At 39.0% G+C, this 25,323-nt stretch overlaps 1 protein-coding gene across 2 annotated transcripts in view; it reads right to left on the minus strand.

Annotated features, from left to right (window-relative positions):
* Positions 1-5,850: 5,850 nt before the first annotated feature.
* Positions 5,851-25,323, minus strand: part of MCF2 (MCF.2 cell line derived transforming sequence) — an 82,709-nt gene continuing 63,236 nt past the window's right edge. Inside the window, exons 24-25 of one of the 2 annotated variants that reach the window (XM_056130183.1) lie at positions 25,138-25,244; positions 5,851-6,141 (exon numbers count right to left, since the gene is read on the minus strand). In XM_056130183.1, coding sequence (XP_055986158.1) covers positions 6,130-6,141; positions 25,138-25,244 — 119 coding nt within the window. In that variant the 3' untranslated portion in view covers positions 5,851-6,129. Of the gene's footprint in view, positions 6,142-25,133; positions 25,245-25,323 lie in introns of both variants that reach the window. The other variant, XM_056130182.1, reaches the window with a different exon arrangement.

Genomic DNA, 25,323 nt, shown 5'->3' on the forward strand with positions numbered 1-25,323 from the left:
TTCCTGCTGAAGAACCGGTCACAGAGTCCATGTGATACCATACCTATCAAGGATTTAAACTTACTGAAAAGTAAATAAGGAGTAAATAAAACATAATTTCGTGAATTCCTAAATACCAACACTCATCCCTTTCTCCTCTTTTCCTTTCTCCTTCTGCTCTGTTTCTCTTTAATATTTAGAGATAATTACTATTCATAATAAAGAGTTCACAGAGAGAGAGAGAGAGAAGAAAAGCTCCTCCCAAAGAGGCAGGCAAGGTGTGGAGGGGTGAGGGGTGAGGCATGGGAACCTGGAGATACTGGTGCTGGCAAATGTACACTGGTGGAGGGATGGGTGTTGGAACACTGTATGACTGAAACTCAATCATGAATGGCTTTGTAATGCTCTAAAAATTAATAAAGCAAAAAATGAAGATTTCATCGTTATCCTGAATATTCATATACTTTTACTCTAAATTGTTCATTTAAGGGGCAGTTTGCTTTTCATTACCTTAAAACTGTAGATAAATTCTATCAGATTGTATCTCAGCTGAAACTGGATTCTCGTGGACTTCGCAGTTACTGCTGTGTAGATCAGCGGTCTTCAAGCAACATCAGTCCGAAGACCAGTGCATTACAACTGTGTAGAAAGATTGAAAACACCTGGGCCCTTACTAACAGGCTGTAAACCAATAAGCAGGACAAGGATAGATCCACAGGTGTAGAAAAGTTGAAGAATGTTGTTGTAGAACATTTGTTTCCACTTAGTATTCAGTGACAATACCTATGCTAGATATCTATTCTAAGCGAGTCTTTCAGGTCTCTAAGTTTTTTTTTCCTTCTGAATGATGCTGCTGTAAGCATTCTGCACATATGACACCTTGAGCACATGTGTAAATGTTACTCTCCGTTGGAATTTAGGAGTTGAATTACTAAGCTGGATTCAACTAATTTGAATTCACTTAATTTTCACTTGTTACTAGCACAGTGGTCACCAAAGACTATTTTAAATTTAGACAGCAAGATTTACTGTTGTTTTATAAATGTGTCCACCTAATGTTTTATTTCCTTACCAAGACGTTGTATTTTTATAAATACAGGAAAATTTTTGAGCTGCAAATACTCAGATGTAAAATGCAAGTTATGCACTTAACTCAGGTGTTTTGAAACTAGCTATAAATATATAGACAAATGTATAGACATACCTCCCAGTTAGATTCAAATACCTAAAAATTATGATTCTTTTCAGATCACCAAACTATGATATTTTCCTTGTAAGTCATTTTTGTTAGCCTTGAAAAGTTACAGTTTATTCTGTTACTAATATTGTATGTGTTCTTGTTTTTTTTTCATGGCTCACCATATAAAAGGGCATTCACTATTAAATTGGGGGAAACTTATAACTATGATAATCTTCAACACATTACTTTTCATGTTTCAAATATTTATGATTCTTGCTATGCTCCATTATATTTTAATTGGTTCTCCCCCTTTTCTGAATTTGTTATATTGTTTGCTTTGATAATAGTTACATTAGTCTACGTTACAAATACTTAAATGAGCTCATTACTGCCATGGGTTTTTTCTTTTATTTTGTTCTTGATTTGAATTCAAGGGAAATGTCATTTAGCTTTAGGAATACATCTTCACAAAATCTCACCACACAGTTAGGGACATTTGGTGAAAATGTGCTGAAGCTATCTCCTCATAATTAAATGTGCTAATTCATACACGTGATAATGAGGTGACCAACAAATATTTTGTAGGCCCTTAAAAGGGAAAACTTAAGACTTGAGTCTTGAGTATGCTATGAATTTGACAACTTGCGTATGCTATAATTTTATTCAAATTTATATTTTATTACAGTTTTATATGTGAATATAAAGCTTACCATACCCAACACCAAATTTCTAGTGTCACTCCTATTGTCAGATAGAATTCTTATACCTGTTACTTTCACCATGTTCCCCTTTCCCTAGTACCCACTAAACTTTTCAGAGTATCAAAGTTGTCTTTATTGTGTTTTGCTGTTTATTTGATTTGGTTTATATTACACATATGAATGAAACCATCTAACCTATAAATTGTCTTTCAATTTCTTACATTGTTCACAAAATATAAATCACCTCAAATTCAATCCATTTTTATCCCCAAAACAGTGATTTTTATCCTTACTAATGGCAGAGAAGTATTCTATTGAGTAATTTAACCATAGCTTCATTATCCAGTCATCAATTGATGAGCACGATTGTAGGATTTGTGTATTGGTTAACCACTCTGCTCTGAATATGGAGGTTCATATGTTTTTTTAATTATTTATTAGTGTTTTCAGATCCTTTGGTTGCTTAAAACCTAGGAGAGGAATTGTGTGGTCAAATGGAATTGGATTTTCTTTTCTTTTATTAGTGAAACACCATGTGGTAAAATTGTTGACCTTACAAGTTTTTGTACTTGGGTTTCAGTCATACAATGATCAAGTACCCATCTCTCCACCAGTGCCCATTCTCCACCACCAATGATCCTAGTAGCCCTCCCACCCCCACACCCCATCCCCCTCCCCCGCCTCTGTAGCAGGGCATTCCCTTTTGCTCACTCTTTCCTTCAGGGTCTTGTAATTTGCCGTAGAGGTATTGAGTGGCCATTGCGGTCAGTCTATAATCTACTTTCAGCACGCATCTTGCATCCCTAGCAAGTCCTCCAAACATCCTTTACTTGATGTTCCTTTCTCTATCTGAGCTGCCTTTTTCCCCAGCATGTATTGCCAGCTTCCAAGCCCTGGAGCAGACCTCCTGGTAGTTATCTCAGCTATTCTTAGGTGTTCGACTCCCTTGTCATACCATTTTTCCATAGGGGGTACACCAATTCACATTTCCACCAATATTGTACCAGAGTTTCTTTGTCCACATTCTCACCAAACTTGTTATCAACCTTTTATGGGGACACACTCCCAAGTGGTACTCAAAGGGTACTCAAAGGGTCTAGGATACTTAGTCAAGGTGGATGGTATTTCAACATGAAGGCCAAATGACGTGGTGATTCTTAGATTCTGTGGTAATGCAGACCTCCAGGCCATTCCAACCGTGCTTTGGGACCTCCAGGAGCACATCCAGTGATGGTTGGGTGGCCATGTGGTACCAGGGATGATTGCACCCTGGCTGGTGTGTGGACTAATTGCTGCACTACCTCAACAGCCCTCAAAATACATTTAAAATTAAAATAAATAGTTGCCTCCTGATCAAGCTGCTCAACGGCCATGATCCCAGAGACTCAAGAGCAAATCTCGAAACCCAGTGACTTTTGGCAGAAATCCCTCCAGATTTACATGTTATAATTTTGGAATCTCAAAATAACATGGCCCTGCTGCAGCCATGCGACATCATATGTTATTCATAACCAGCAATAGAACACAAATTGTCTACTGTTGCCTTTTTTTAGCAGATCTTAGTGTTGGGGTAAAATCTCAAATAATAGTGGTGGGTCTGGTGTTGAAATATTGAATGTGATCAAAGTGGAGAGAGAGTAATGTGGAAATCATCTGCCCCACAGGTAGGGGGAGGGTGTGGGGTGAGGGTATACTGGGGTTTTTGGTGATGGAGAATGGGCACTGGTGAAGGTACGGGTGTTTCATTGTACGACAGAGACTTAGACCCGAAAGCTTTGTAACTGCTCTCACAGTGATTCAATAAATAAAATTATAAAAAATGAAAAAAAGTAAGGTGGAGTTCATGCACAATTCAATCAGCTAATCAGTGGCTGAATAAATAGCAGTACTCCTACATAAAAATAAATAAATAGTTGCTCCTGTGATGGGATATTCAATAATCTATCTAAAATAACCTCTGCTTTTATAAAATGGCAGTGAAACAAAATTGATAGGTTTATGTCTTCCTTTTCCTTAATAAGGCACAAGCTCTTCTTTGGGCAGTGGAAGAACTTATTAAATCTGGCAAACCCAAAGCAAGCTCTGCTTCAGAAAACAACTGCAGGTCTCTAGATGTTTTCCAGGATTCTGAGGGCTTGATTATATGCAAGTAACTCTTTTTTGGTGTGTGGAAATGTCCCCTCATAAAATCAATGTCTAAACCCTGAGAGTTCACTTAACGATACCCTACAGATTTGGATGAAGAAACTTTATGAACAAAACATTTGATAATTTTTATCAGATCTTTCTATCTCTCTATCTCTTCACCTCTCTTTGTCACTCTCTCTTTATCTATCTCTTTCTCCAAAACATCATAAAAAGTTTCTGAAGGCAATCAAAATACTTACGTGCTTTAAGAGAATGGCTAATAAGTGAGAAAAAAAGAGTCTTCAACTCTTAAGTGATATTTATTATGTTTTTCAAAATGAGTGAGTTTAAGGTAGAATATCTTTAATGTGAAATTAATGCAAGTACATTTATGTTATAAGTACATCTACAATGTAATTAAATTTTGAAGACAAAGGGAAATTGCTGCTATGTTTTATAGTAACACACATTTATAGCCCAATAAAATTAATTCAGTACAGTACATATACAAATACATACACAAATATAGCATCTGTTGTACAATGAGTAAAACAGTAAAAGACTCTAACTGTATGTTGAGATCTACAGAATTCAGTATTATCATAAATGATTTAAATTTCTAGTCTTCCTCCGCCCCTCTCAGAGAGCCCGGCAAGCTACCGAGAGTATCTCGCCCACACGGCAGAGCCTGGCAAGCTCCCTGTGACGTATTCGATATGCCAAACACAGTAATAACAAAGTCTCCAATGGAGACATTACTGGGCCCGCTCGAGCAAATCGACGATCAACGGGAGGGCCTTTACCTTTTACCTTATTCAGGAAATGAAAACACATTGTGCAAAGTGGCATCATTATTCCAAGATTTCAACTTCTAATTCTGTCTTCTAACCACAGATCAACACACTAAAGAGTTGTATTTTATTTTCACTTTGTTGTTGTTACTATTGCAGAAGCATTAAGTGAAATAGCAAATATGAAGACACTTCAATGAGCAAGTTATAAATCAGCCATCATAAGTTCCAGCAAGATTTATATAGTAAGTCACAGGTACCTTTGACTAAAATACAAATGATCTTCATACAAAATTTTACATCAAATGATACCACTAGCATGAACTACGACTTTAATGTAATACACAAATCTAATTAGAAGACACATTATTTAAGTATTTTATAGCTATTGGATTACTGTAAGAACAATTACCAAAAAAAACATGCATTGAATATGTCAACTTGGGAGTAAAATTCATAACCCATGAGTCAAAAGGCAGCAATTTCAAACCATAGTCTTCAGTAGTCCATAATATAAAATATGACAATCATGAACTCAACACTACATGCAAAAACTGAACCATAGGAAGAAATATCATGACATAAAAGACCATTACTGGACTACAATTTTTTAAAAAGGCAAAAGCAAATATAGACAATGGAGAGTAGAACTTTGTTACAAGAACAGCTATTGTGCAAATAGGAGTACTCGACTTCCAACTCTAAGATGTTTCCAAATTTCAATCCAAAAAAATCTGTAAACTTCAAATCATCCTAAATACAGGATATTTAGCTTTGGCTCTTTTGGGAACCGTAAGACTGCTCTGGCAAACCTAAATACCAGTTAAAGTGCAAAAGCTGTCCTTCAGAGCATAACCTTTGGTACATTAAGTCACACATATAATAGAATTAATACAGATAAACTATCAATGAACAGAAATGGTTAAAATCTCTGATTATCTCATATCACTCTTTGGATTTGTATTTTTTCTTTTTTTATGTCAGTTATCCAAAACATTACAGGTCAAGTTTCTTACCTGGAAATGTTCAAGTTTCTTACCTGGAAATGTTCTAAAGCATGCCATGAAAAACCTGACTTAGAAACCACTAACACTGTTTTTTCCACCTGGACGGTATGAAGAGGACTTCTTGCAAGAAAGAGTCAATCTGGAATGATGAAGCTCACCTCAGGCCTGAGGAGAGTCTGTGAATGCCATAAGCAGCATAGGATCGGTCTTACTCTTGTGACTGTGTATTTGTAACACTTTGGAGAAATGTGATCTAGACTTTCATTGACACCACCCAAGGAATTCTTAACTTTAAGTCTCTTTATTCTCCTTTTTCTCCAGGTCATTTACTTCCCTTGTGTTTCTCAGAGCAGAGTCTAGAAAATAATAAAGAATGAAATTAAAGCTCAACTGACTTTTTTTGGTTTTTAAGTCACAGTCTACAGTGCTCAGAGACCACTCCCAGATAGGTGCTCGGGGGTCACGTCTGGAGGTGATTGGGGAAGCACAGTGCTGGGAGACAGTCTTGGAACTCCCTCATGCAAAGAATGTCCTCCAGTCTTTTGAGATCTCTTTCCCCAAGTGATTTTTTAAAAATTTTTATTAGTGAGACAAGTCAGTAGAGGCCCCGCTGGAGCGATAGCACAGCAGTAGGGCGTTTGCCTTGCCCGCAGCCAACATGGCCGACCCGAGTTCGATTCCTCCACCCCTCTCGGAGAGCCCGGCAAGCTACCGAGAGTATCTCGCCCGCACGGCAGGGCCTGGCAAGCTCCCCATGATGTATTCGATATGCCAGACACAGTAACAACAAAGTCTCCAATGGAGACGTTACTGGGCCCACTCGAGCAAATCGATGATCAACAGGAGGGCCTTTACTTACTTACTTAATAGTGAGACACCATGAGGTACAGTTGTAGACTTACAAATTTTGTGCTTGGGTTTCAATTATACAATGATCAAATACCTGTCCCTCCACCAGTGCCCATTCTCCACCACCAATGATTCCAGTATCCCTCCCACCTCCATCCCCCATTCCACCCGGCCTCTGTGGCAGGGCATTCCCCTCTGTTCTCTCTCTCCTTTTGGGTGTTGTGGTTTGCAAAAGAGGCATTGAGTGGCAATCATGTTTGGTCTATAGTCTACTTTCAGCATGCTTCTACCATCCTGGGAGGATCCTCCCAACACCCTTTATTTGGTGCTCCCTTCTCTATCTGAGCTGCCTCCAAGACATGGAGCACAATTCCTGGTACTAATCTCGCCCATTCTTCCCCAAGTGACTTTTTAGGGAAAAAATGTGTGGGGCCAGAGCAATAATGAAGGTGGCAAGGTGTTTGCCTTGCATATGAACAAGCAGGGTTTGATCCCCCAAAGCCTGAGTCCATTAGGAGTCATCTCTGAGCTTGAGTCAGGAGTAAAACCTGAGCACAGCTGGGTGTTGCACCCAAAAGAATTCTATAGAAAAGGAAAAGACAACTATAAATCACAGTCATGTTACGCTAAACTATAATACCAAAAGATAACAGATTCTATTCAAGGGTGATGCTGGGACCCGTGGTGGTGGAGGATGGGCGCTGGTGGAGGGATGGGTACTTGATCATTGTATAACTGAAACCCAAACACAAAAATCTGTAAGTCTATAACTGTACCTCATGGTGTTTCACTATTAAAAAAAAAGAAAAAAATGTGCTTATAGAATGTTATGCATGCTAAGATTTTTGACACTGAATATGAGAGTTCAAAAGGTCTATCTAGGAACTGGAGGTTGTGTACAGCAGGTTGTGCACTTGCCTTGCATGCAACCGACCGAGTTTGATCCTTAGCATCCCATATAGGGTCTCAAGCACTGCCAGGGCAATTCCTGGGCACAGAGCCAAGAGTAACCACTGAGCATCGCCAGGGGTGACCCCAAAACTGAAAAAAGGTCCATCCATCATCAATTCCATGATAAAGTCCTTTGACTGTTTATTTTAATATGAAAGTCATTACATAATTCTTCATTAAAAGCATCTATTTTACAACTGGCATGACTTCAATGGAAGCAAACTAAAATGAACAATTTATGCCTCTTACAGCAGATTTCTTAAATACTATATGATTTATATTGTGTGCATATAGATAACATTACATTTCAACTCTCCCAATGGTGCAGCAAAAAATAAAAGGCTATTTTAAATGTGTATTGCTGATAAAGAATAAAAATTACCAGAAAGAAATAATGTGATTTTTTCCCCCATATAAAAGTTGACAAATGTAGAATCAGCCCTTTACTGCCTAAAAGAAGCAATTGGCACAATTTTTTGGAGGTGGCTGTTTTGCAATGCACTTTTCAAAGGATGGTAATATGCCCTAGATCTGCTGTGATTAGTTATAGTAATGGAACCATTTCAAATTAAAACTAATCAAATATGTAATTGTACATGTCCTGCATTACAGTTAGCTAGAATTTAATGTAATTAAATTTGTCCTAAATTAAGTACATCTGGCTCTCTGCTTAAAATGATGACAACAAAAGTTATGAAAAATCTAGTCTGTACCTCCCTAATGCTGAATGCAAATGTCAATATTGCAGAGCAGCTATATCAATGTACATGGTGCTTTCACAGCTGAATCTTGGCCTATGCACAAGAAAGGCCATTACTTTCTAGTGTATGCACGGTCTATACATAGCATTGTTGGTCCATGGCTTTACTGGATGTTTTCATGGATTCATAAAAATCATTTATAAGGGCTGAGGAGAGCAGTCAAAGACTGGAGTGCATTTGATCCCTGACACTGCATGTCTTCCTGTACACCACTGAGTATAGTTCTGGGAGCACTTAATACCACAGTATAAGGCCCTCAAAAATGATTTATAAATTTTTTGTGTTAAGCAGGTGGCTGAGTACACATTTTAAGAGACTTGTGCCACTCTTTCATTAACCATTTAAATAAGCTAAAGTACTTCGCGCCAGACTGTTTCCACTCAGGGCGCCCCAGAGGGGGCAGACGAGAGCCCTCACCACCCAAGGGACCCAGCCCCGGCAGCCAGCCTCCACTACCCAACCGCCAATATGCTCCAGGCCACTTTCCAGACACACCATGGGACACTTCCTACCCATTGTCCATAATTACCACACCATGTTCTATGTTTGATGGAGTTCAGACAGTAGGCAACAGATCATAAAGAGAAATATATATATATATATATATATATATATATATATATATATATATATATCTGAGTCCCCAGCAAGCGACCAAGAATACTCATATGATATGCCAAAACCAGTAACTATAATGGCCTCATTCCCCTGACCCTGAAAGAGCCTCAAATCATTGGGAAAAACAAGTAAGAAGAGGCTGCCAAAATCTCAGGGCTGGGACGAATAGAGATGTTATTGGTGCCTGCTCAAGTAAATTGACGAACAACGGGATGACAGTGATACAGTGACAGTGATACTTGATTGATGGGCTGGAGCGATAGCACAGCGGGTAGGGTGTTTGCCTTGCACGTGGCCGACCCGGGTTCGATTCTTCTGTCCCTCTCGGAGAACCCGGCAAGCTACCAAGAGTATCCCGCCCACAAGCTCCCCGTGGCATATTCGATATATCAAAAACAGTAACAACAAGTCTCACAATGGTGCCTGCTTGAGCAAATTGATGAACAACTGAAGGACAATGATACAGCGCTACTTGGCTGACCATATTCATTTTTTTCCATTTACTTTTCAATGCATAAGCTGAAATCAGTTAACTTGGTAGGAAATGTGATGCATTACAATTATTTGACTTTTCAAACTGTTTTAAATCTTGCTATCTTAGATTTGTATCTTATTCTAAAGGCATAAAATTTAAATTTGTAAATTGATCAGTTCATTATGCACTATGTTTCTTTGATATGTCTGACTTATTTTAGTGTTTGGTGAGTTTCTGCCCCATATAAGGAATAAATTGTTAACTATTCGAAGTCATTAAGATATTGCCCTGGGTTTGATTTTAGAATCTTTATGATTCTAGTTTTTATTAGTTCTATGATTAAACTCAAATTAATTTTTGTGTATACAGAGACATAAAGGGACTGAGGTTTATTTATATTTTCATATAAATATCCAGTTATCCCAGAACCCTTTGTTAAAACAATTTGCCTTTCCCCATTCCGTTGCCTTGACATCTTGATTAAATATTAACTGATTGTGTATGTGCGAATCTATTTCTTTCTTTTTTCCTATTTTTATTTTCATTTTTGAGCCACACCCAGCTGTGCACAGGGCTTACTCCTGGTTCTGTGTTCAGGGATCTCCTGGAGGGGCTCAGGAACCAAAAATGGTGCCTTTGATCTAACCAGATTCAGCAACACGCAAAATAAGTGTTTTACCTGCTGTCCTTTCTCTCTGTTCCCTGAGAGCTCTAATTTTCTACATCTACATCAGTATCACATTGGACTCAATACTATCGATTTAGAGTACATATTAAAAACAGATACGCAAATCCTCCAAATATTGAATTCTTTGGCTATTATGATTACTGTTGTTATGAGGATTACAACAGTAATCCGTTGGTATTGGGAGTTCAAGTGGTATCAGGAATTGATCCCAGGATTTCACACATGCCAGGCATGTGCTGTAACATGTGAGCCACATTACCAGCCCTGCACTGAATTCTTTGTCTTTTCATTTATGTTTTATTATTGTTTGGGGGAAAATATAGCACCATATACTGTCACTGTCACTGTCCTCGCATTGTTCATCGATTTGCTCAAGTGGGCACCAGTAACATCTATTGTGAGACTTGTTGTTACTGTTTTTGGCATATTGAATCCGTCACAGGTAGCTTGCCAGGCTCCGCCGTGTGGGCATGATACTCTCAGTAGCTTGCCAGGCTTTTCAAGAGGGGCGGAGGAATCAAACTGGGGTCAGCCTGGGTTAGCCTTATGCAAGGAAAATGCCCTTCCTGCTGTGCTATCATTCCAGCCCAGCACCATATACATTTTATTTTAAAATTTTATTATAATTTGGGCTTACAATAGTGTTCAAATTTCTGGTGTTGATGCACAAAGTACTCACACACCCACCACTGAGGTGGCCATGACCCCACCATTACTATGTTACCTCCAGTCCAACAGTCCTTACCTCCAGCATCCCTCTATTATTTGTTGGTTGCCAGTTTTGTTTTGGTGTGTACTGTTAAATCCCTTAACAACACTTCTGTGCTTTATTTTTTTTCTTTTTTATTAGTGAAACACCATGAGGTACAGTTATAGGCTTACAAATTTTGTGCTTGGGTTTCAGTTATACAATGATCAAGTGCCCATCCCTCCACCAGTGCCCGTCATCCATCACCACGGGTCCCAGCATCCCCCCCACTCCCCCCGTCCCATCCTGCCTCTGTGGCAGGGTATTCCCCCTTGTTCTCTCTCTCTTCTTTTGGGTACTGTGTTTTGCAAGAGAGGCATTGAGTGGCAATCATGTTTGGTCTATAGACTACTTTTAGCATGCTTCTCCCACCCTGGGAGGGTCCTCACAACACCCTTCATTTGGTGCTCTCTTCTCTATCTGAGCTTCCTTTTCACCTAGAACGTGTGGCTGGCCTTCCATTCATGGAGCAAAATTCCTGGTACTAATCTCAGCCATTCCTGGGTGTTAGTCTCCCTTTTTGTTGCTTTATGTTCCCCAGATGAATGCAATCTTTCTGTGTCTATCCCACTCTTTCTGACTCATTTCGTTTAACATGATACTTTCCATGTAGTACCACTTGTATGTAAATTTCATAACTTCATCTTTTCTAACAGCTACATAGTACTCCATTGTGTAAATGTACCAAAGTTTCTTTAACCAGTCATCTGTTCTTGGGCACTCAGGTTTTTTCCAGATTCTGGCTATTGTAAAGAGTGCTGCAATGAACAAACAATTGCAGATGTCACTTCGACTATACCTTTTTGCCTCTCTGGGATATATTCCCAGGAGTGCTATAGCTGGGTCAAATGGCAGATCAAATTCTAATTTTTTGAGAGTCATCCATACTGTTTTCCAAAAGGGTTGGACCAGCCGGCATTCCCACCAGCAGTGAAGGAGGATCCCTTTCTCGCCACATCCGCGCCAGCATTGGTTGCTTTTGTTCTTGTGGATGTGGGCCAGTCTCTGTGGTGTGAAATGATACCTCATTGTGGTTTTGATCTGCATCTCTCTGATGATTAGTGATGTAGAGCATTTTCTCATGTGCCTTTTTGCCATTCGAATTTCTTCTTTGCAAAAGTTTCTGTTCATTTCCTTACCCCATTTTTGATGGGGTTGTGTGATTTCTTCTTGTGGAGTTTAACCAGTACTTTGTATATCCTTGATATCAGCCCCTTGTCGGATGTGTACTTGGTGAATATCCTTTCCCATTCTGTAGGCTGTCTTTGTATTTTGGTCACTGTTTCTTTTGAGGTGCAGAAGCTTCTTAGTTTAAGATAGTCTCATTTGTCTACCTCTGTTTTCACTTGCTCGGCCAGTGGCGTGACATCTTTGAAGATACCATTAGCTTCAATATCATGGAGAGTTTTGCCGACTTTGTCTTCAATAAACATTATGGATTCTGGTCACTTCTGTGCTTTAGACCCTCCATCTATATTCCCATGTTGCTTCCATTCAAGCTATCTGTTCCCCTCACACCCTCTCTCCCAATCATGCCATTCTAAGGTCTTCAGTCCAGTATATGAGACTTATAATTGATTAATATTGACTGCACCCTTGATCTATCTATTTACCACAAATGAGTGAGATGATACCATATTTGTCCTTCTGCCTCTGGCTTATTTTACTCAACATGATACCCTCCACATCCATGCAAGTGGCTATGAATTGTATGTCTTTATATTTTTCTTCTGACTGCACAGTGTCCTATTGTGTTTATACCACAAGTTCTTTATCCATTCTTTATCTATTGTTGAAATTTTGAGTTAACACCATATGGTTTTTGAATACCCCTGTCTTAATTTTGTATTCCAAAAGGATCTGATGAGATTTTTTTACATTTTCAAGGTATAAGCTCTGTATGTCAATTTGAGACTCTTAACATGAGATATCTTAATGAAATTCTAACATTGAGATTTCTAATCCTTCAACATGGTACATGACTCACTTTATTACGATATCTTAAATGTCTGTTGATAATGATAAAATTATAGTGCATTTCATAGCATGATTTTGTATATAACAATCTTACAAAATTCCCTATGATGTCAAATAGGGTTGTCTTATGTATGTATTCCTAATGGTTTTATAAAGACACATAACATGCTAAGCATGGAAATGTTTTCTTTTGATTATCTCAACTTTTTGTGGGGAGGGGGAGGGGGATGCCAGAGATTTAATTTAGTCCCTTACAAATACAAGATATGTGCCTTAACCATTGAGTTACATTTCTAGCCCTGTCATATTTTTTAAATTTTATTTTCTCTTGAGTTACAGAACTGGCAAGGACTTCCAGTATAATAGTTAATAGGTCAAACAAACTCTGTCAAACACTGTCCTCCCATTGTTCATCGATTTGCTCGAGTGGGCCCAGTAATGTCTCCATTTTGAGACTTGTTGTTACTGTGTTTGGCATATTGAATACGTCACGGGTAGCTTGCCAGTCTCTGCTGTGCAGGTGAGATACTCTCAGTAGCCTGCCAGGCTCTCCAAGAGGGGCGGAGGAATCAAACCCGGCTTGGCTGGGCTGGATGCGTGCAAGGCAAACACCCTACCGCTGTGCTATCGCTCCAGTGAATAGGTGAGACTGAATATGTTTGGATTGTTCTCAGTCTTATTAGAACCTTTCTGTTTACTTGTTTATAGTGCTGGGATCAAACTCTGAGTCTCACAGATACATGGCACATGATCGCTCACTGAGACACATCCTGGGAACTGACTTTGAATTGTCTTTTATCTTTGAATGTTGATCCACATTTAATATTTTGTCAAGGATAGACTCCATTTGTGGGTTTCCAAAGGAGACCCAATGTTATATTGCATTCTATCACCTTGAGATTTTCCTTTAGGCTACAAATGAAACTTAGGACCCAAATAAGTTATTTCTGTTCTACTAGATTCCTTTAAACACAGTGAACATGGGCCTAGAGATGTGACTCAGTGATAGAGCATCTACCTTGGCAGACCACAATTTCAATCCCTGGGAACACACCCAAATGCTTGAGTGTGATCCCCGTGGTACTGCCATTTGGTATTGTTACAATAAAAATGTAATCACTGTAGGAGAGTGATATATAACCAAATCACATTGAAGACATATAATCCAAACAACAACCATGGAACTTTAAGTTGTTCCTTTGGTGAGTTTCAGGAGGGAAACTGGAGTCATTGGTGGTGGAAAATGTACAAGGGTGAAGGGATGGGTGTTGGAACATTTTATGACTGAAACCCAATCATGAACAACTTTGTAACTGAGTATCTCATGGTGATTCAATAAAAAGATAAATTATAGGGGCTGGAGCAATAGCACAGCGGGTAGGGCGTTTGCCTTGCATGCAGCCAACATGACCGACACAGGTTCAATTCCCAGCACCCCATATGGTCCCCTGAGCACCGCCAGGGGCAATTCCTGAGTGCATGAGCCAGGAGTAACCCCTGAGCATCGCCGGGTGTGACCCAAAAAGCAAAAAAAAAAAAAAAAAAAAAAGATAAATTATAAAAACATAATAAATAAAATTTGCCTGTCAAATGGGTACAGTGGTGATGGTTATGGCATCAGTATTATGTCCAAGGGGAGCCATTATTATTGTATTGTAGGCCAATATATTTTTTAATTAATATATAAAAAATAAAATAAATGTGCTTCTCAAGGTGGCAGGCTGGAGGTAGGGAGGGAACTTAGGGATAGTAGGACAGGGAAGTTGACAGTGGTACCAGGATCAGTGCTAGAACATTCTATGTCTAAAACTCAACTATTCATAGCTTTGTAAGTCATGGTCCTTAAATAAAAAAAGGCTTTTGGGGTCACAGATAGCGATGCTCAGGGGTACTCCTAGTTCTACACTAAGGAATTACTTCTGAAGGTGCTCAGGGGAGCGTATGGGATGCTGGGGATCCAACCTGAGTCAGTCACATGCAACGCAAATGCCCTACCCGCTATACTATCACTCCAGCCCATAAAGTTTTTTTAAACTGAAAAAAATAAAAGAATAAAGGGTAAAAGTGTGCGATGTGTTGTCCAGTGTACCTACAAGTGTGCACAAAAAACACAGCAAAAGTGTGTGAACATGCACTCTCCCCACCACACTACTGGTCCAATATGGAAAAATCAAAAGAAAAGGAAAACAAAATAAATACAATGTGCCATTACGTGGAATTCAGGTACAAATCTAAAACTAGAAAGTTCAAGGATGTATGTGCATCATTAATAGTCTCATTCATAAACAAGTGTGTTTGTTTTTATTTTTTGTTATTATTTACATAGGAGCCACAGCTAGTGATGATCAATGATATAATGGACCATCATGATGGTCACCATCAGCGATGGTGCAGGCCAAAAGGTTAGGTGCTTAGGCCTGGCAGAAATTTGAGTTGTGGATACATGGATCAAATTAAGGCCCTTGTGCATACCGGGTAGGTGCTGTATCATTTCAGGCACATGCCCAGCCCTAGCTGCCATTTCTTTTTTTTTTTTTGACTTTTTTTATTATACTGAAAATAATTTTTAAAATATATTTATTTTGTATTTATTTTTTTAAATTTTATTAGTGAAACACCATGAGGTACAGTTGTAGACTTACAAATTTTTGTGCTTGGGTTTCAGTTATACAATGATACAGTTATACCCATCCCTCCACCAGTGCCCATTTTCCACCAACACTAATCCCAGTATCCTTCCCATCCCCCATCCCCCCCATCCCACCCTGCCTCTGTGGCAGGGCATTCCCTTTTGTTCTCTCTCTCCTTTTGGGTGCTGTGGTTTGCAAAAGTGGAACTGAGTGGCAATCATGTTTGGTCTACAATCTACTTTCAGCATGCATCTCCCATCCTAAGGCGATCCCAGAGAGGCAAAAAAGTATAGTCGAAATGACATCTGCACTTGTTTTTTAATTGCCTTTTCATTTTTTCCCCAAGATTTTACTGAATCGCTGTGAGATAGACCCTTACAAAGCTGTTCATGATTAGGTGTCAGTCACATGGTGCTCCAACACCCATCCCTCAACCAGTGTACATTTCCCAGCACCAGTGTCCCCAGTTTCTCTCCCATCACCCCCACCCCCACATCTCTCTGTTTTTCTGTCTCTCTCTCCACCTTTTCTAAATAGATCAATATTAATTCCTGGTGGCAATCAACACCTGGTGGTAATCAATACCTGGTGGTCTGTATATAGAAATTTTATGTACTAACAGTTGATTTAATAGAAAGTAACATTATGTCAATACCCATCGCTTCATTCTACCTTCATATACTAAAGCTTATGCACAGACACAATGCATGTGGGTGTTACAGGTGGGGAGCAAATATCTACTGTAAGGAAATAACACTTTTAAGACTGACTAAAAGCAGACTGGGAAGGCACTATTGGACAGTAAGTCTGGTACCCTAAAGTATAGTATCAATACTTTATTCTGAAGGGTTTATTACAAAACACAATGGTATCTTTCTGGTAAAGAAAAGTTTAATGTGTTTAAAGATAGGTGTGGGGCAGGAAGATAGTATAGGAGTTAATGCATTTACCTGGCATACAGCAAACCCTGGTTTGGTCCCTGGCATGCCATATGGTCCCCTAAGCCCTACTAGGATGATCTCTGAGCACAGAGCCAGGAGTAAGCCCTGAACACAGTCGGGTGTGGTCTTCATCCCCCTAGAAAATTCAGTGGTGGATGCCTTAAAGGAATTGAGAGCAGAGCATACCTTGGAACAGCAAGGCTGATAGTTCCATCAGCAGATCCACATAAGCCCCTCAAGCACGGCTCTAGAACCAGGGAGTCAGAGTAGCATTACATTACCAGGCCTTAGCATTCGCTGTACCAGTGGCTCCCTAAATATTACTTGGGAGGTCCAACCCCCACAAAAAACACCTTTATTAGGGACAAGTATATAGCTCAGTGATAGAGCATATGCTTTGTGTGTTCATCCCAACACCAAAAAGATTGTTCATAAATTCAAAATTACTAAAGTATATAGTGAAATCCTAGCTACCATTATATTTTTGAAACTTTATTTCTAAGTTCAGAAAAGATCCTACTCAAAGCGAATTGCATATTTAATGAAACTAAGAACTTTAGCCTTTAAGCAAACAATAGACAGTTTGTTCCTGTTACACCTGGAACTTTGACATTATGAAAGCTGTAGGTAGCAATTAAAATCTGAAAATTGTTCCCTGGGATCAGACATTTTTTTCTTTGGTTTAGATTTTCCACCAATCTAATGATAAGCATATTAGTCACCAACTCTGGTAATATGTGGTGGTAAAAGTAAATACATTCCATCACAACTCAAAATTTTACAAAACCTTCGAATATATTCAAATACCTTTATGATATTATACTTGAATCCTTTGGGTAACCCTGTAAGTACCTAGATTATTAGAAAAATGATTATTAATTCAACTATTCATCATTAATTTTCACCTTCATATGCACACTCTTTCACCTTTAGGTCAGAGTGCACAGACAATGTAGCATTGAGTTACAATGATCGCACAATGAAGAGAGAAGTATTTCCTAGAAAATTCATCTCCTTCCCAATTCCAGAAGCTTTATTTAGTCCTCATCCATACAATACTTCCTTTCAGCTTGCAGTTCTCTATACTTAAACAGTCTATTTGGCAGAACTATCTTTTCATTCAACGCTATATGAAATTAGATGCATTCGATATGAATGAGAAGACTAAAGAGCCAGTATATATTTCTTTCATTTGGAGGGGTCTCTCAAGCAGTGCTCATGAGATCTGAGAGTCCCTCATTAGAACTCTTGACCAATGGCTTAATATCAGGGTACGAGGATGCAGTGCTCTTTGGGCACTGTGCATACATTCCTGTGATGCTCAGGGGATCACGTAATAATTGGGATCAAACCATGGTTAATCGCATATTAAGGTATGTGCCTTAATCCATGTATTCTCTCTCACTTGGTCCTAAAAAGTCAGTATTTACACTGAGGTGTGGCCATGTTGTAAAGTATCAAATCACAGGACATGGTACATAGTAGGTATTAAGTATGTGATGAATTGATGAATGACTCATTACCAAATGTCATGTGAACACAGAAACTACAATGCCATACATATTGACTGAAATGTTTGAATCACCAAAAGAGCATGTGGTATCATAGCATTTCATTCTTCCAAAGCAGAGTTCACTCACCAACGTTAATCATCCTTTGAGTGAGCTATCTAGGCATGGCAGAAGCAGTGAAAATGAAACACCATCAAGAGATGTGATATTTCTGCTTCTTGAGAATGTATAACAATGATGTGAGTGAAACAAAGCTTCTGATTGGGTATCCATGGGCCCCAGGCAGAAGTCATCACAGGCACTGAGAACACGCCTACCATTAACCCCCAGTATCTTCCAGAAAAGCTGAATGACAACTCTATTTCTAACCAGGAGGTCTTCCAATCCTCTTTTGCTGAAGTCTGCAAGGGGTTTATATTTGCCTAGAGACTAAAAGGTGTTTTTGAAAAGTATCATGTTAAGCGAAATGACTCAGAAAGAAAGGGATAGACATAGAAAGATTGCATTCATCTGGGGAACATAAAGTAACAAAATAGGAAACTAACACCCAAGTATGGCAGAGATTAGTACCAGGAATTTTACTCAATGACCCGGAGGACAACCACACATGTTAGGGGAAGGGGGAGCTCAGAAAGAGAAGGGAACACCAAATAAAGGGTGTTGGGAGGATCCGCCCATGATGGGAGAGCATGCTGAGGGTAGACTGTCGACCAGCATGATTGCCACTCAATGCCTCTTTTGCTGACCATGGCACTCAAAAGGAGAGAGAGGGAAATGCCCTGCCACAGAGGCAGGGTGGGATAGGGGCTGAGGGGGGAGGGGATGCTGGGATCCGAGGTGGTGGGAAATGCGCACTGGTGGAGGGATGGGTGTTTGATCATTGTATAATCGAAACCCAAGCACAAAAATGTGTAAGTCTACAACTGTACCTCATGGTGCCCCACTATTAAAAAATAAATAAATAAATAAATAAAAATAAAATAAAATATTGAAGGCCGTAGTAAAATTAAAATAAATAAATAAATAAATAAATAACATTCATTCAAAAAAATTACATTACAAACTTGATTGCAAACACCACTTGCATAACCGCATGCTCTGAGATACAAGTAATTTACTCTTTCAGCTTCAATGGTAAATGTGGTTGCTGCAGCAGTTTTCCAGTTGTGATGGAAACACAAAGCAGAACATGTGTTTATTTAACCTGAAGATTTCACTTCTTCTTTATTTGCAAGAACAGAATTACAGCAAGAAATACACATAAAATAGTGCATGACTAATCTATGCTATATGAATTACAAGCACAAACCCAGACCAAAAAAGAAGCATGAAAATAAATTAATACTGTTATTTGTAATGTGCTTTCATGAAAAATTGATCTTGGTGCTGTACACAAAAGTCAATGGCCCTGAACAAAGATTTACTAATGCCCCTCCCTCAAAGTATTTTGGGACTTTGTATAACTGCACTGGTAAAAATAATGGGCACAAAAATTCTGGGTGCAACAAAAGCATATAAATCATGATGTGCTTTACTTAGTCTTAATCATTTTTGTAGTATTTAACTTGACTCATTAATAAATTAGATTATCCAAGCCACACTGGTTGCATTTGATTACAAATTAGGAAAGATATAGTTATTTTCAACTCCCACATTATTCTGAAAATCACAATGTCATGTACTCTCTTGCACATTACATAGCACAATCTCATATATGAACTATATGATTTTTCTTGCAGTTTGATGCAACTTGGTGGGATCTGGAAGGTAATATGTTAAGCAAAGTTAGTCAGAAGGAGAAAGATAAATGCCAGATGATCTCATCCATGAAGAAGAAAGAAATAACGTGAGGGTAAAGAAATAAAGATAAGAGCCCATGAAAACAAACTCAGCTTCTGCCTGCAGAATTGAGTCAACTCATGAAGTTGGGGACAGGCAGTAGAAGAGACCTAGGGATAATGGTGAAATGAAGTTGATACTATGGTGCTGTACAGGAGCAGTGACATTTTACGTCTAGAACATTAACATTAATGATATTGCTAACCATGGTGTCTCAGTAGAAAAGAAAAACATGATGATTATTCCTCAGAAAACCAGGAAATGATCTTCTATATGATCCAGCAATTCCCACTTCTTGAAAGATTCTCCAAAGTGCCCAAAACACAATGCAGAAAAGACATCTGCACTTCTATGTTCATTGCAGCATTGCTACACTAGCCAAAATCCGGAAACCCAAGTGCCCAAGAACAGTTGACTGGAGAAGCAAATGATGGTACATCTACACAATGGAATGCTACTCAGTCATAAGTAAAGATGGAGTTATGCAATTTGCTGCTACGTGGGTGCATCTAGAAAGTATCATGTTGAGTGATGTTAGAGGGTTAGGGGCAGACACACAATGATCTCTCTCATATGTGGTGAACAAAGAAACAGTTGGGGAATAACACATGATCAAGGGCCCTCCCGTTGATCGTCGATCTGCTCGAGCGGGCCCAGTAACGTCTCCATTGGAGACTTTGTTGTTACTGTGTTTGGCGTATCGAATACTCTCGGTAGCTTGCCGGGCTCTCCGAGAGGGGCGGAGGAATCGAACTCGGGTCGGCCATGTTGGCCGCTTGTAAGGCGAACGCCCTACCCGCTGTGCAATAGAAAGAAAGATCATAAGAATTGTTCATCAGTAGGAAACTTTCCACTGGTGGTGGGGGGGAGAGGTGAGGGAAGGGAACACAAACATGATGATGGAGAGAAGCTGCCACTCTGGAGAAGGACAAAATGCTGTAAGGAAGTAACGTGATGTTCATGATACCCTTTAGGCAACAGTATTATCAATTGCAGTGCTTTAAAGGAAATAGAAAAAAAACAAGTGAATATTGCCTGCCATAGGAGCAGGCTAGGGGTCAGGAGAGAAATTGGGGACACTGGCAGAGGGAAGTGGACACTGGTGAAGGGACTGGTGTTGGAACGTTGCACACCTGAAACTCACTCATGAATAACTTTGTATTCATGGTGATTCTTTTTTAAAAAGAAAAGAATTTAAATATTTGATTTTTAAAAATGTAAATTTTAGTGGGGCTGGAGCAATAGCAGAGCGGGTAGGGCGTCTGCCTTGCACGCAGCCAACATGGCCGACCCGAGTTCGATTCCTCCGCCCCTCTCGGAGAGCCCGGCAAGCTACCGAGAGTATCTCGCCCGCACGGCAGAGCCTGGCAAGCTCCTCGTGACGTATTCGATATGCCAGACACAGTAACAACAAAGTCTCCAATGGAGACGTTACTGGGCCCGCTCGAGCAAATCGACGATCAACGGGAGGGCCTTTATTATTATTATTTATTAAATTTTAGTGGAAGAAAGGACATTAAAATGTGGTACAAATTCTTTGTATGGTCTAAGGAATTTTTCCCAAAACAACATCTGAATCAGATTGGACTGAATGTCTCTGGAGCAGTATTTCTAACAAAGGAGAAACATAGTAGCTTCACCAAAGTAGGAGAAGCATCATCAACATGGGCCTTTACAAGGGAAGCAGCACTATTTCCTTCCCTAGATACTTATTTAATAAAGTGAAGCTAAAAAGAATAATGAATTCCCTCATCCCAGGGAATTATTAGGACAAGAGGTGAGAACAGTCAGGTATTCTACGTTCCCATCCCCAAATAATTAAAGCATATTAGTAGAAATTGTATATTTATGCTCTTTCTGACACCAGGGATGGAAAAGCGCTTGCTGAAGACTTCGCTGTTCCTTGCCAATGCCTTTAAAAAACATCTATGCTCACTATTTTAACCTAAACCTTACAAAATCTGCAGGGTCAAATCTCTACTAAGACAACTGCCAGGGCCAGGGATTCTACAGTGGTTAGGGAGCATGCTTAACAATACACCCAAACCCAGTTCAATCCCAGGTACCATGTGGTCACCGGACATTGCTGAGTGCTACCACTGAGTAGCAGCTCTTTTTCTGCCCTTCTATTGAGCTACTGACCCCATTTGCCAAGAATCACTGGGAGTGTTGCCCAGGTCCCCTGAACTTCCTGGATACCCCATTCCCAAAGACATTTATTTCTTTTCTTCATTCACATCCTCTTACAACAGTGACACCTTCTAAGATCTACCTAATGTGTGGCACTACAACATATTGAAAGTAGGAACAGGAGACTCCAGCTGTATTTTTAAGTCAACTATTAGAGAGTTGTGAAAAGCTAGTATTTAAAGAGCATTTATAATGTTGCTTTTCAGTCATAGTACTGGTCTGAAATGGGGAAATTTTACTTAGTTAGTGAGTTACTAAGCTACTTAGTTAATTTTTTGAGTCACATCCAATTGTGCTCAGGAGCTGCTCCATACTCAGGAATCACTCCTGGCAGTGCTCAGGGAATCATTGCAGTGCTGGGGATCGAACCCGGATATCCTGCACATAATTTATGTGCTCCAGGCTGTTGAGCTATTTCTCCATCCTGAAAAATGTAAATTTTAATAGAAATGTTATTTATATAAATTACAATTGGTATATTAATATCTCAAAAGAATAAACATATATTTCTGTTTTAATTTATAACATACTAGGTAACAGATTGAGAGCTGTTTGGGGATTTCTCAATAATTGTTGACAATGCAAAGGATTCCTGAATTAAAATGTCTGAGCACTGCTTATCTAAGCAATTAACTCTGGAAAAATCACTTAGTAATTCTGAGACTCAGTTTCCACATCAATAACTGAAATAATAAAATCTTCCCTTGTACTAACACTATTTGCATTAAATATGGACTTAGTTTGTAAACGTTTATATGGTAAGCTACCAAATAAATATATTTCTATTGTATTGTTAAAATAAATATTATCCTGTGACTTTTATTTTTAATACTGAAGCAAATAGTTTTATTTATGAGATGTGAGAGGAGAGAAAGAGAGAGACCTGTAAAGGAAGGAAAATTCACACCCCATGAGCTGGAATGCAGTGTGCCTCTTTATGAAACAAAGTTTTTCAGAGTCAAGGATGTATCCCACTACTCTCTTACCCCCAAAATTGGAACTTCACTAAGAAGCAGTCGATTTTACACCCTTTCCAAGCTGGTGGCTTTAGAATATTAGACATTTGTATTAAACAGTCCCAACTTCACTCTAAGAATTCGCTGGGATCCTAACAATATTCCTAACAATATCACAACTGATTTCTTACATAAAACCAATTTTAAAGCAATGCCTACTTTTATTAAGAAAGTAGATTAATTATAATGGCAAGCATTTTAAAATTTATGTCAGAAACACAACTATGACCGTGAAGTTCTCATGTTTGATTTTAATACATGCCATTTTGGATTAGTGGCTGTTGTATAGCAAAACTAGAAGGAACCGATAAAAAAAAGAAGTTTGGTAATTGCTGAACTCCTTTTTCTCTTCAAAAAGAAGAAAGTAGTAAAGCTGTCAATGTGTCAGGAAACAAGGTAGCTAAAAAGAGTCTATGAAGAAATGGTAGTGACCTCAGCTTATCGGACTGGAAGAGTTGTTTCCATAAATTTGCCAGTGTCAAAACTATGATGGCAATCATATTTGTGGGTAGCTCACAAAGTAGCATATGGGAGTCTGGAGGCCATTCCAGGTGATACTGGGCCAACAGGTTCAGAAAGTTCAGTGCTTGGAGTCTAGTGATAAGGCACTGTTCACACTAAGGAATGCTGGGGGTAACAAGGCTGCAGCGGTGGTGCCAGAGGGTCACCAAGAACACAGTAGGCAGTTCAGGTAGCCATGTAGGAGATGGAGCTGGAGTCCTCTTCCATGAAAGGCATTTATTACTCACCCCTAATATATCCCTCTGGTTCCAGAAATTGATTTGGGGGGAGGGATGGAGGCCACACCCAGTAGTGCTCTTGGCCTGGTGTCCAGGGATCACTTCTGGCAAGGCTCAGAGCACAATGTATGGTGCCAGGGTTGAATTCAGGTCAGCCATGTGTAAGGCAAGCATCCTTCCCACTCTACTATCTCTCTGCTCTGTCCCAGGAATCATAGTTTTATACTATGGCACTCACATGATTTGTGGCACTATCTTAAATTTATCAATTAGAAGTTTTCAGACTTTATCCAAATAATTTTCCAGAATAAACCACACAGGTGATTCTAGAAGACTTTAGAATTTAGAAAAGCACAAAGTATAAATGGAGACAAAATTTAGAAATCAAAAATTTTGGAAGTAGATAAATGTCAGGATCAATTCCTTGGATCCTAGTTGCTTTCAATGGAGTTGTAGAATACCTCCCAAATTTAAAAGTAGTTTCAATCTGAGTGTGAAGAATGAAAAACGCTTTCTTTTACCTTAAATCTACTTCCTTTAATTTTATGGGGTACCCCTTGCTCTAAAATACTGAGATTTGATATTTTATTCAACTTCATTTAATTATCATGAGCTTGTGCTTTAAAAGCCCACTGAAATATATTCCCTGGGAATATATTTCCAGAATGTCATGAAATAGTTTTTAATTTCTTTCCCTTATTTTGCAGTCTGGAGTATAGGCTGATCAAACACAGCTTTTAAAAATGAATTTATCATTGATTTACAATATTATGGGATTTCAGGGGTTTAGTTTCACTCCTCTATAAGTGTGTAATCATCATCACTCCCACCACCAAAGTTTCAGAGTCACCTCACCATTGCCCCCGCAAAAGACCCCTTTACCCAGTGCTCCTGTCTCTTTTCCCTTTCCCTCTGGTGACCACTGTCATTGTCACTGAGTCTAAAATTTTGTTATTTCTCATCAGTCACTGACTCCATTAATTCACATTCCACATGACTGAAACTACCTGCCATTATCTCTCATGCTGACTATTTTCACTTAGTGTAATCACCTCAAACTTTATACATCAACCTCCTATTTGACCCACCTTTGTCTCTAGTTTCCTTATATACCAGGTTTAAAATATAGTAACAAAGTTCTAGTCAAAATAAGACTAACGTGTACATAGAGACCTGAAGTCATTGACTATGGCATCAACTTCAGTAGCAATTGCAATTGGTTTCCACAAGTTCTCCTTAGGGAAAGGAGTGCTTATTGAACGTTCCTTATAAGGATGTATTTCAAACCTTCTGGCCATGGACTATACTGATGAATTTAAGCATTCTGATATAATATTAATCCTATCTGCCTCATCTATTTCATCAGTACTAAGTATCAAAAGTATTTCAGTGATTTATTTGTATATGTGCTCACTAACCATTAGTGTCCCTTCTTCACCGTTGCCATCAGAAGGGTAGACAATGTTGCTGGACCATTCCTCAGATCCTTCAGCACCTTCTGGATATGGTGGCATTACATTCAAAACTATAAGAAAATCATGGAGAGTAGAAGTTACTTAAGGGTGACAAATAACTACAAGAGAGAGGAAAAACTAATAAGCTAG

Source organism: Sorex fumeus, unplaced genomic scaffold (genome assembly GCF_029834395.1).
Source record: "Sorex fumeus unplaced genomic scaffold, SorFum_2.1 ptg000075l, whole genome shotgun sequence".
Classification (NCBI taxonomy): domain Eukaryota; kingdom Metazoa; phylum Chordata; class Mammalia; order Eulipotyphla; family Soricidae; genus Sorex; species Sorex fumeus.